The following is a 13,275-nucleotide window of genomic DNA, read 5'->3' as shown; positions in this document are numbered from 1 at the left end:
TTGAATGCTGTGCTAGCTCAACTCTTGTGGAAAGCTCTTCCAAAAGCCTGTGTATTGCCCTGTCCTGCAGAACTATAAAGATCTTTTGAGGGGCTTTGGTTCACAGTATACTGTTAGGACATCCATTATGGAGAAAAATATTGATAATCTTGAAATTTTTTCTTTATTTGGCCTGGCAGATTTCTTTAATTAAAATAAGAATCTCATTAATCTTTTGGAAAGGCTGGAGAACTCCTCATTTAGGAGTTTTTGAAGCAGCTCTGTGGTCCCTGGATCACCCTGCCCGACAGCCCTCAGCACTTTACGATCTCAGTGATCTGGAGGAGCAACCTCAGATCAGGGAGGATGTTGGTGGTGTAGCAGAGCAGCCCTGTGGAAGGAAGGTGTTGGGCATGCCAGGTGCATGGTGCAGAATGACCCATCACCTCAGTTTCAGAGGAGTTCCTCTGCCTTTTGCTATGGGCATGGAAGGCACCAGGAGCACCTGAACACTTCCTGAGAGCCTTGCTGAAGAGGGAGCATTTCTGCCTCTGCACTGTGGGAGCAGAAAGGCTTTTGGAAGGGTGTGACTGCTTAAGAAAGCAGCACTGTCTTAACTAGACAAAAGGAGGATAAATCAATTATTCCCCAGTGTGACACAGCTGCTGTGTGTCCTGCCACTGTTTTTTGAGCAGAAGCATTTGCACTGCTTGAGATTCAGATTCACATGTATTTGATTAACTTTTCTTCCCTTTGGTCTGGACTGTGCAGGAGGTGAGATTAGACAGTCATAATGGTGCCTTCTGGCTTCAGGATGTATGAATCTGTGACTTACACTGCAGTGTATTTCTCATTTGTGCCTGCCCTGTTTTATATCTAAGAGCTCAGTTTTCAGCAGTCACAGTACTTACTGTTCTACCTTTGTAAACACAATGGCTCACATCCCTATAAAATATCAGAAACAAAATGCTTTAAATTTTGCTATAAAGTTCCACCACAGGATTTACTTTTACTTTCTTCAACATCAGAGCTGTTTAACACCAGGGAAAAGGGGATAAATTGTACTCTAGAAAATTATGCTGTACATCAGAAAGGAAACTGAGAAAGAACAGAGGCCCCCCAGCGTGAGAAGCTCTTATTCGCATTTCAAAAAGGTGGCAGTATTTTTTCAGATCTTTTGCTTTATCGCTAACGCTGGGTCCTGTTCTTCCTAATAAATACCTTTCATCCCTGAAGCCCAATGAAATGCTTCTTAATTTTAAGTTGTGTGTTACTTGCCCTGTGATAAGGGCTGTATTTTTCCTTCAGCAATCCAACCGGACTCGGAACCATTCATCTCCTCAGTATGCAGGGTGCTGCTTGCTTTCACTCAGATAAATTGTATAAATATTTGTAAACACTGTAATCTATTTCAGCTGTGGCAACAGAACAATCTGATAAACATAACGTGGTTCCCAGGGATCAATAGAGGCCCATAAATATTACAAGCAAATAAAACATACTCTGTTCCACATTGACTGAGCTGTGACTAAAAGGAGAAAGCGAGCGGTGGGGCAGCCTGGAGAGTCTTGCACTGGAGGGGTAGGACATCAATCCCACTGACACAGGTCGAGGGGCCCCATTAGGCCCACACAGACAGACACAGACACACAGACACACAGACACACACATACCCATCTGCATGGCGTTGCGGGTCTGGCTGGCTGGCTGCTGGGCTGAGTACCTCAAGCAGTTATTCAGCTGCGGGGAGGCTGCCTGTAGCTGGGGGTGGGTCTGAGGCACAGTGATAGGAACCACGGGTCTGACAGCGGTGGTGGTGTTGGTGTGAGAGGTCCCCACGGGGTGGATGGCTCCCGGGGCTCCTTTGGTTGTTGGAACCCCCCCGGTGCTGCTGTTCCTGGGCTGCCCGGCTCCCACTGGCACCCTGCATGGAGACAAGGCACAGGGGAAGCATGAGGCTGGTACCCAGTTAAACACCCCCAGTTATGTAGGGAATTCAAGGTGATGCCCTCTCAGGTGTTAAAATAAAATGAGATATATTTATTTGCACAGGACAGGGTTGTAAGCGTGCTGGGGGACGTTTTCGCACCTTTATCCTATGGGAAGAAGTTCAAAGTGAAAATGGAAAAAAGATAATTTTTCTCATCACTTTTTTTCTTGTGCTACATTTCTGACTGAATAATTTCTGGTAAAATCACCAAGCTAAATTCAGAAGAAACAGATATCTCCCAAATGTCATTTTGTGTGCCAGAGGCTGTTTTGCAGGCACTAATGGAGTGATAATTAAAACAGTCTTGGAGATCTTTTCTTAGGACCAAACCTGCACACAGCCCCGCAGGGAGAAAAAAAGATGGATAACACCAAATATGTGTGTGGCTGTTGAAGGGAACTGAAAAGCAACAGACTTGGCAGGGCCTGGCTTGGCTGAGCATTTACCCTACTGATGTAACCAGCCCCAACATAGACATGCTGGGGAAATGCAAAGGGGAAGGGAGTGCAGCTGACTTTACTGGAAAAGAAATCCAAAGAATAATCATTCCCTCTTTTCTTGCTCACTTTAGGCTCCATGCATAGCTTGTTTTTCATCTGAGTGGCTGAATAGACATCAGAGGGAAGAAACAAGGATTCTCCTACATAAGGAGTTCAGCCTAGAGCAAGTATTGGTCCTCTTACCACTTATCTAGAAACTTCCTGACTGAGGCAGGACACTGCAGAGGACAAAGGGACAGCAATGGACAAACTCAGCTGCTGCCCAGCAGCATTTTCTTCAAGTCTCTTACTCAGATATCTGAGTAATTTCCTCCCCAGCAGGGAGGAAATTTTCATGCTGCCATGAAACAGGGGGGTCATTTTGTGCTCTTCTCCTCTCCTGGGCTGCTCCATGTGCCAAGGTTCTCCTCCAGGAAAAGAGAGCAAAGAGAATATGATACAGAACAAAGTATGGTGGAAGAAATGGAAATTTGTGGCGTTAGCAAGGAAGGAGAAGATAACAGGAAGGGTACGAGACCAATTTATGGGAGATGGAATTGGGAGAACTTCTGGGGCCTGAAAATCATTGTGTGGAAATACACAGAGGAAAAGAGCAGAAACATGTAGTGTGCAGAACAATCTGGCCCAATTCAGAGGACAAGAAAGACAGAAGCAGCAACCCTAAGAAAAGAGTGGAAAGGGGAAGAGCCAAAAGATTGAAATTCGGAGAGAAAGAGACCAAACACAGGAGAGAAGATACCGTCCAAAAGTGTAAAAGATCCCTTCTGCCCAATCCCCACTCCTCCTTAATTATAGGAGGGAAGAAAACACTAAGGCATCATAAAATCTTTGACTTATCAAACCCATGCAACGTTTGCTTGGATTACATTTTGCTAAATTAACCTGTTGGGGTTTTTTTTCTTGTTCTGTTTGTTGGTTTTGTTTTTTTTTTTCTTCTTCAATGTTTTTTTTTTGTCAGCCTCCAGGTAGGAGAAAGCTGGGAATCCCAGCAGATGGAATTCTTGACTGTCTGTCATCTGCTGTGAAAAGCTGGCAGGACAGCAGCAAGGTTCAGCTGGAGCTGGCTTGGCCATCTGCGCTGGATTGAATTTGCCAGAAAATCACACCTAACATTCCAATGAAAACTGCATCCAGTCAAACATGCACACTGACAGGTATGGAAACTATCTGTGACTCCCACAGAGCTGGAGAGATGCTGGATGTGGCAAATTTTCTCTGCTGCCCTGCGCCTGTCCGCCCATCTAAAGGGTCTTGTCCTTTTCCTACCATGCTCAGCTCACTCATGGGCTTTGACAGCTTAAAAATCCACTTCAGTGTTATTAAATTCATGGGCAACTTCTTTCTCTTGGGTTTTGTAGGGAGTGGCAGAAAAACACATATATGAATCTAATCTTCTGCTTTGCTGTCAAAAGGAAACAAAGGAAGTTGAAAGTGCAGCAAATAGGAGATTTTGTTGTTATAAGATTTTTCTTGCTGTTCTCACTGAGGGTGATTTACACAGGAACTTAATTAGCTCACAGGATCATAAATACAATCATAAAGCTGCTTTCAGGTTTTGTGGAAAGCACTTTTGCCCTTTAGCAGTTCTCTCTGTCTTGTTCTAGCCATGACATGCTGCATTTAATAAAGTCTTGTTGATTCAGATCACCAACACTTCAGCATCAACTTCTTGACTAATTAAGAGCTGAAGAGACAAGGAGTGGGGGCAGCCAAAGGGCTCCATAAAATCAGGTAAATACATTTAGGCTGATGAACAGTGAAGGTTCCATTAATTAATATGGTCTTTTGACTGAAATTCAGTATTAGGATTGTCAACAGGCTTAGTTATTGTCTTCTAATCTTCTCTTAATTGTTTGTCTTGCAAAGTCCCCATCTTACAAACTTGACAAAAAGTGAAAATGGAACAAATGTCGATCAATCTTTCAAGATCAATGCTTTCTGAGTTGTGAGGTGCCTTTCACTAGAGAGGAGTGAAATGTGGTGGCAACTGCATGCATGTGGGAGGAAAGACTGAGAGCATACAAGGAGCAGTGATTTTGATTTGCAAATCTGTGGCTGGTCTCAAGGAGATAAGGAGAAATGGGGCAAAACAGTCTGAGGCACACTGATGAACTTTCTCCTCGTCTTCCAGACTATTTCATAGTGGGCTCTTGATCAAAAACAACCTTTGATTGATACTGTACAATATAAAACTGACAAATGGCATTCCTCCCCAAACACACTATTCTTTCCTTTCCTCCTGCACCTGAGACAAAGGCAGCTGAAATCAGACAAATTAATGAACTGTCCTACAACTTCTGAATTTTAACTGTTCAAACATTAGTCCTGATCCAAACAATCCAAGACCTTTGATTTAAGAGAAACAAAATCTACACGAGGAGCTACTGAAAAGCAAGACACAAGTATCCCTTACTTTGTATGCCCCCATCACATATCCAGTAGTTTTATAGCAATAAAAATTGTTAGCAAACAGATTCTTTACAATAGTTAAAATCTGGGCACACCAGACTTTGTAAAGTCTGTGCCATTACCTAGCACAACTAGTGTAGTCTTCTGAGAACATGGATAAAATACCAATGCTACAACCAGCCAAGTTTTATTAGCCAATTTTGCAAAGAATGATGTTGCCATCAGAAAATTTCTGGAAGGGGCACATGATTTAAAAGCAGAACTTCAACGTTGTTTTCAGCATCCTCCAGGTGCAGAATCCCTTCCAGTCCCACAGCAGGTATACCTACCCTGGCCAATAGCCTCACCTTGAAACAGGTGTCACGTAGTTGCCTGGGAAGACACCAGACATGCCACTCCTCAGAGATGTCCCCTTGAACCATCCATCCTGGCACTTCTCAATGACCCGGTACATCTCACCCTTGCGGAGCTCCAGCTCATCGTTCTTCTGAGGCTTGTAGGCATACAGGGCTAGGTAGCTGTGGGGAGAAGTCACACAAAAAGAAATCACATAGTTGATGTCAACCACAGCTTCAACTCCAGCCCGGCAGGGCAGAAAGTGAGCAGAAACACTACTCAGAAACAGTGGTTAAAAAGGGACATCATTACCAAGCAGATGAGATCCAGTGGGTGCTAAGGGAATAAGGGAATAACAAATCAGATTAAAATCAAGGGGCAATTTAGAAATTTGCTGCACATACTTCTCAGCCAGGGCAGAAGCAAGGTAAATGCTGTCACAAAGCAGCACCAAAGTTCAGAATTTGGCAGCAGTTTCAGAAGGACATGCCAATTGAAGCAGCCAGAATAACCAGCACCTGAGTGGGGAGGCTTTGCAAAGCTTAACATCTGGGTGAAGTATATACTCATATGCTTCAGGGTGGGAGCTGCCTCTACTGTGGATTTTCAGAAGAAACTTTTCTTACGGGTAAACTACTTTATAAAAGTTTAAGGCAGACTTATTGCAGCTTTCTTGAGGCTATTTATTCTGGCCAGTTTGAAGAACAAGACACCATACTGTTCTCTTATGGTAATCCTTGTATCATGTGGGTAAAACAAAAAGTGACAGAGGCCCCAATTCTGCAAGGGGATTTTTGCTTAAGTAAGCAAAGAGGTAAAATTCAGCACTAGATGTATTAAATTCAAGTATTCTAATAAATATTTAATCCAGGACTTAATATGTCAATTTATTTATTTATTTATGTAATTACAGTTTTTATTTATTTCCTTTGTTTAGAATCTTTCTTTTTATCTCTCTCTTGTTCCTCCATCACTACATCAGGGATGTGTCTAATATTGTGAAATGACTCCAACTTGAAGTCCCTAAAGGTATTTTCTCTGTTCAGAGACATCCTTGTTGATAATTAAGAAAGATTGCTTGCACTTTAGGGAATGATGGAAAGCTGGGATAGGATTGCAAGAATGCACACACAGAACAACACTTCCTTTGTAAATATCAATTTTATTTTGGTATTGTTGCCTTTCTACAAATGCAAAAAGGGTTTTCTTGATCAAGGTTGAACCTTCTTGAGATTTTTTTTTCTTTGTGCATTACAGGCACCGCAGAGAGACAAAGACAAGTGGGGAAACACTTATGGGAAGTGCATTTACACTACAAAGTGCAGCAGAATGCTCTTAGGCGTGGGGGTTGTGAGAAAGGCTTGCTGCCCACCTTACAGCAGTGAACCAGAGAAATAATGAAAACTGTAACTGTTGTAATTGTAGACTTGCAGCCAATAAAAAATGATATATGGCTTTTTACTTCTGCTCTCCAGCAAATATAATAGCTTAATAAATCCTGTTAGTTTTCCTGATTCTATTCCTTTATGGTACCAGTAGATTTTCTTATTTTTATTCTAAAGGCAGTAAATAAACACCAGTAATGAGCAGAATATGTAATATTCGGTAAGAGCTCCTTGGGGAATGCTTAGGCTGATGTGCCTGGCTCCGTTTCCCACGTGTATGGGGTACAAAGACCTAATCAGAAACTATTTTTCTTTAGTCAACAGATGGGAGAAACCATCCTGCATGCTCTTTGTTCACTCTTTGCAATCAGGTGGTCTTGAGAAGGTCTGTAGCTGTTTACCTGATGGAAATCATGAGGCTACATATGAATTAAAGAACATTATAATGCATCCCTCTGACATGACACAAGGTTAGACACTTCAGTGCTAACCCTTCAGCACAGTCTTCTGCCAAGACATAATGGAAAGTGCCAAGTGCACTCACTCCAGGGAGAAGAGAGCATGGCACTGACTACCTCTTTTTAAGTTGCTACTTGCACAGGGCTCATAATCAGAAGCTAGAGTTAAGAAAGGGGGTCAAGGACAAAGCACTTCATATAGACTTACTTAACCTTTACTCCAAGGGTCTACATGTAATAATGTAATTTACATTATTTCAGCATACAGATGCTGGAGGAAGCTGCAAGGAAAATTACCCTTAAGTAGATCATAGACTGGTTTTCCTTGCAGCTGTTTCCATGACTCCTACAAGTTTCTTTCTGTTCCTCCCTACAAATTACCCCAACTCAGCCTCTAGTAAGCCTGAATAACCAACATCACAGTGGACCTAAATATCCCCCAGAGAGAGTGTCAAAATCCTTGCAGAGACTAAAAGGTGTGCAACAGCTCAGCTTTGACTCCGTGCCAAAAATGAGCAATCTTTGTATTGCTAAGCATATGAAAACTTGTCTGTAAAAACTACATAACGTGACTGGGAAAATGGAAGTGACTGGTACTTTCTCTGTGTATCAGTAATCTCATCACTGATGTGGGGCAGTGAGGATGCCTGTCACTGGGGGTCTCCTCCAATAACATAGAATCACAGCTTCATAGAACTGTAGAATGGTTTGGATTGGAAGGAAAGGTCACCTAGTCCAACCTTCCAGCAGTGAGAAGGGACACCTTCCACCAGGTCAGGTTGCTCAGAGCCCACTGCAACCTGACCTTGAATGTTTCCAGGGAGAATGCGTCTACTGGCCCTCCAGGAAACCTCTTCCAGTGTCTCACTACCCTCATTGTATAAAATGTCTTCCTTACACCTAGCATAAATCTACCCTCTATTAATTTAAAACAAGTACCCCTTGTTCTGTTGCAACAGGCCCAGCTAAAAAGTTTGTTCCAGTCTTTCTTATAGGTACCCTTTATATATTGAAAGTCTGCAACAAGGTCTTCCCAGAGCCTTCTCTTCTCCAGGCTGAATAACCCAAACCCTCTCAGCCTTTCTTCACTGAAAAAGTGCTCCATGTCTCTGACCATTTTTATGATCCTTCTCTGGACTCACTCCAGTCCCTCTTATGTTGGGGACCCCAGAACTGGACATAGTATTGTAGGCCAGGTCTCACAAGAGTGGAAAAGAGAGGAAGAATCCCCTCCATCAATCTGCTGGCCAAGTTTCTTGTTATGGAGCCCAGCATACAATTGGCCCTCTGAGCTACAAGGACACATTGCAGGCTCATGTCCAGATTTTCATCCATGAATATCCCCAAGTCATCCTCTGCAGGGCTGTTTTCAGTCCCTTCCTCCCCCAGGACCTTGCACATAGCCTTTGTAACCTCATGATGTTGACCTTGGCCCACTCCTCAGGCTTGTCCAGATCCCTCTGGATGGCATCCCATCCCTCAGACATGCTCCAAACCCAGCAAAAGGCCCATCCTGGGTCTGCTGCCTGGCTGCAGCTGACATGCCATTCCTGTGGGGATAGGTATAAGTCCTGTGCGCTAAAGGAGTGGGAGCTGTGGGAGAGCTGGCAGGATACTGAGAACAATTTGAGTGCAGGCAGCTTCTGTCCCAGAAAGGGTTTTTGGACTTCTCCTCTGGCAGGGGATCAGGGCTAGTGGTCCCCTTTTCTGAGGCAGATTTTGCCTTAAGCCAAAGCTGTTGGACACATTTCACCCTTCTTTAGATTTTAGGTGTGAAACTTCACCAGCAAACTCTACAACCAAGAAAAAGTGTTAAAACAACAAGCTGAAATCTCACAAAATGTAATAGCAAGTTATTTTTAGCTAAGGGTTAGGGAGTAGGACCTAGAGGAAGCCAAAATCTTCATAAAAACTTCCCTGCAAAAAGGGCTAAGTAAGGAGGTAGCTCATGTTTGTAGTGCTGGGGAGCTGTCTGTGACTCCAGTTATAAAGCAGAGGCCCCTGGGCTCTAAGGTTGTGACTCTCCAGTGCTGCTACAGCTTTCAGATAAAGCTTCTCCTTTGACTAGAATTTGGCTTGCAAATACAAAATGACAGACTGGATTGCCAGGCTGATTCACAGGGGAGACAACAGGAGAAGTATAGTAGGGAGAAGAGGAGGCTTGCTGAGGCATGGATACAAGGGCATTGCCAGAGAGCTGGATAATGTCCTGATTCAGCAACTAAATACTGGAAATACTGCCAGTTACTGCTTCCTAGTATGAGCATCATTTGAAATAAATTTGTGCCCCACAGGCTGCACATGGTGACCACAAGGAGATGATGAGTTCTCTCTAAGAGATGTGTGGTACCCCTCAGGTATGAAGATCTCACCTCTGCAGTGAAGAACAGATTTGGTTTGGTTCTGTTGTAGCTCCCCCATTCTCCTTCAAGCAGATTTGCTGTGTTATTTTCAGATCTTATTCTTTTAGCCATACCATAAACCCCTAAAATACTGTTGTACATATATATGTAGGTGTGTCTATATATTTGTTTCACAATGTATATGTGATGAGACAAAAGGGTTCAGTAGCTTAACTAGACAGGTACCAGATAAACCAACCAGGCTTGAATAGATTTATTACAATGAAGTCTACTCTTTTTGTTCAGTGTCTAGCCAACCTTCTGTTATTCTACACACTATTCAATAAGCCCATGTGCCCAAGATACAAAGTTCACTCATTCCCTTTGTTTATGGCACTGAAAAAATACAGTTGGTCAATTTTTTCTGTTAATGATAAATGTCTGAGGTATCTGATTGCATGAAACTACATTTTTTTGAAGAGTTTTAAATGAAGGCAGAAGATTTCTTGTAGCCCAGAGGCATTCTTTTTGCTTCACAGTGATTCATGCAGCTGTAATAAATATACCAGGAGTCTAAAAGGGCTCATAAAGAAAGGGGAAGTCTTGCCTTTCTCTACTCATTTTTCAATTTCAGCAGATGCTGGGTCATGTATGACACTACAGCCTCTCTCAGAATGCTCCCAAGTTGAAATTCAGGCTTTCAGATTTCAAGTACATGCACACACAACTGGAAACAAAGAGTATACAGTGACTGAGATGAGCTGCTTACATATTAAGGGGGAGCTGGACCTTCGGTGGTGTTCCCTGATCTCCAATTATTGCACTTGTCCTGGGTCCAGCCACCGTGGTTGTTCCAATAGAAGAAGAATCCTGAAAATACACAAAGAAGAATGTACAAGGATTAAGATGAAGCTTACCATTTCCTAAAATGCCATGGGGTGAAGGCAAAAGAAAAAAAAAAAATCACACCTTTTTATCAATGTCAAGATTTTATAACCATGATACTGCATTAAACCCCAAATCTTTTAGCCTTACACATTCCAAAAATACATTTCTGACACAGAGGATATTAGGCTATTAACAGTATTTCCACGTACCTGTCAGAGAATTTTAGCTATGCCTTGTGATTTAGAATGCAAAATTACTTGGCTGCTTTGTAAAACCAGCTCAACATGGACATCTCTGCAATAGTACGTTCTTTGGTAAAGATAACCTTTTCTCCTCAAAAGCTTGTTTTAACATTTGCACTCTTTTGGTTAATGGTTATGGATCTATGGACAAGATACTACTGAATTTCCAAAATGAAATCCCACCTCTGTACTGTTTTAATCATCAGGAGTAGTCTCCTCCTTAAGAAAAAGGTGACAACACAACTTAAACCAGGAATACCATTGAGCAGAGAAAGTAGGACCCACTCCACTCTTGCCACAGCAAATAAATCCCTTCTGTCATAGAGAAATAGCCTGATCTTTCTCAGCTATTAATACTGAAAGGCAATTCTAAACCTAATAGTTCATTTTTCAAAGTTTAATCCTCAGCAAAAGTATGTGGGGCAAACTGTTTTGTGTTGTTTCACTGAAGTTTCATTCATCTATGTAAAAAATGAACTCTGACTGGAAATTTCTCCTAAAGTAATGCCAAGTAATGCCAAGGCCTGTAGCAACAGATCTTTGCTGCAAAGACAGGACAGAGCTGGGCTGATGGGACCTGTAATGGTTTACTTGAGGAAAATATTTTTTCAGTTAGTTTAATCAAATGCTGAATCCATGTTCCTATGAAGAATGGCTCTACAAAGTAGAATCTGAAGCTTATGCACAAATTGCAGGTTCAGACAGAGCTGGTTACATGCAGCAAAGATTCTGAGCAGTTCACAGACCTCCAGTGCAGCCTTTCTGTTTCCAAATACTATCTAACAGTAAATATGATTTATTCTGGGAACATAAACATAGGGACATTTTGTGCACTTATAAATGACACCAAGTTAAACTAACACACAAAATTAAACCAAGACTTACAGGGCAAATTAATTATTGGATTTCAAGGTCACCTTATTCCTAAGAGGCACATGTAGTTATTACAGTGTCATGTCTCAATGGTGTATTGCTAAGCTATATTGATTTGCTGTTTATTAACACAATATCATTAGGATATCATGCAGCAAAATATGAAGACATTGCTCTGCAATTCCAAAGCTTTTGGCAACAGGCAGCAAGCTGTCTTTCACTAACACCTACACTCAATCATGAAGTTCTAGTGACAACTACATCTCCTTTTTCTCATTATTTCCCCTCATTTTCTGGCTGCTTGCTCAAACTAGGAAAGTTCCAGACAACTCTTAGTCCTATGTGTAAAAGTAAGCACTCCTTCCAGTTCTGTGACTAAGGCTTTATTAATCCTCCCTGTCATGTCAGTTGAGATAATATCAACTTACAGGAAAAAAAAAATGCCAACCCACTCAAAAATGTGGGGATAGCTGGAGAATGATCCTTGATTTGTTATTTTGAGCTGGTTAATGGGTTTAGGGATTGCAGAAGATGCTGCACAGAGTCTTGGCAGCAGCCTCACTCAAGAGATAAGTGAAAAATCAATTGGTTCAAACTCCTTCATGTTGTGCCACCAGTGTGTGTCTGCTCTGAGGTAAAGAAATTGCTTCCAAGGAAACGGAAAACAGATTGGTCCCCACCCTTTGCTGGTAGGACAAACCATTTTGTTTTTACCTGATGATAAAAGAGGGCTGAGTGAACAGCCTTAGGGTGCAACTGTAAAGGCAGAGATGATGACAGCTGGGTAAGACACGTGCTACTCCTCCCTTACCTCCTACAATCCTCTCTCTCCGCTCTTCTGTGAAGTTTGCAGAGGTGCTGCTATCCCAGGTAAGAGTGTCCACTGCAGGCATCATGGGCTAAGCCAGTCTGACTTTAGAAAAACAGAAGTTCAAGCCTGGAAAGCATAGGGGTCTAAGCCTCCTGTATCTGTCTGTTTGCACTGGCAATGGTGGCTTCCACAACTCCCCTGTTACTGAAGCATGAAGCCCAAGTACCTTTTATGCACTTTTACACTGGTACTAACATCCAGTCCTAGGGATTATGACATCATGTAATTGTCATTCAGTATTGCTTAGATGACAACGTTGCTTTCTTCCCTTGAGTAAGCCTGAAGAAATCTCCAATGTCCTGTATGATCTCTGTCCTTCTCACATTCACTTTCTTGTGTATGCCCTGTTACTGTAATTCTTGGTGTATCTGGTGCCCTACAAACCATTCATTTTTGCCACTTTGCACAGCCTAGTATCATAGGCATCCAAACTCTAAATTGGTGCCTACTTCCTTACTGTGCTTCAGTTTTTCTTCAGCTGTTCTCCCCTACAGGCTTTGACACGGTGATGTACTTGCCAGTCTGCCTATGACCCCACCATTCATCATCAGGTGTTACTCCATAGGACCTGCTGGCCTTCCTCTGCATTGAATTCAGCTTCTCTGTTCACAACTTGACATTTACTTTCACACAAGTATTCTATTTTGCAGCTTCATCCACCTCTCTGTTCCTTGATGAATTCTCTCAGTGGCTGCCTGATTGTTATGCAGCTGAATCTTCACCACCTTTGAATTTAAACTGCAGTTGAAGGCATTCTGAGACTTCAAGGTCCCACTGGCTCTTGTTTGTCACTAATTAGCTGATATTAGGAGATACAATATTGCTAGATTATTCAACAAGATAATATTTGCAATAGATTTTGAGGACACTGAATTTTGTGAAAGAATAATCTACTACTTCTTCATACATTTCATTATCTCTGTAGAAGTTTCCCTTTCCACTTTCCATTCCTACAATTTTATCTTGGTCTTGCCCACTACGGGTAAGAGTAACAATATTCCT

General features: G+C 42.2%; 1 protein-coding gene across 1 annotated transcript in view; it reads right to left on the bottom strand.

Moving 5' to 3' along the window:
• SH3RF3 (SH3 domain containing ring finger 3) overlaps positions 1-13,275 on the bottom strand; it is a 252,996-nt gene that overhangs the window by 37,377 nt on the left and 202,344 nt on the right. The window contains exons 5-7 of the mRNA XM_030458181.1: positions 10,169-10,269; positions 5,226-5,396; positions 1,653-1,903 (exon numbers count right to left, since the gene is read on the bottom strand). Coding sequence (XP_030314041.1) covers positions 1,653-1,903; positions 5,226-5,396; positions 10,169-10,269 — 523 coding nt within the window. The remainder of the gene's footprint in view (positions 1-1,652; positions 1,904-5,225; positions 5,397-10,168; positions 10,270-13,275) is intronic.

Source organism: Calypte anna, chromosome 1, assembly GCF_003957555.1.
Source record: "Calypte anna isolate BGI_N300 chromosome 1, bCalAnn1_v1.p, whole genome shotgun sequence".
In the NCBI taxonomy this organism is placed as follows: Eukaryota; Metazoa; Chordata; class Aves; order Apodiformes; family Trochilidae; genus Calypte; species Calypte anna.
Note: the sequence above shows the minus strand (reverse complement) of the source record. Positions and strands in the feature narration are given on the sequence as shown.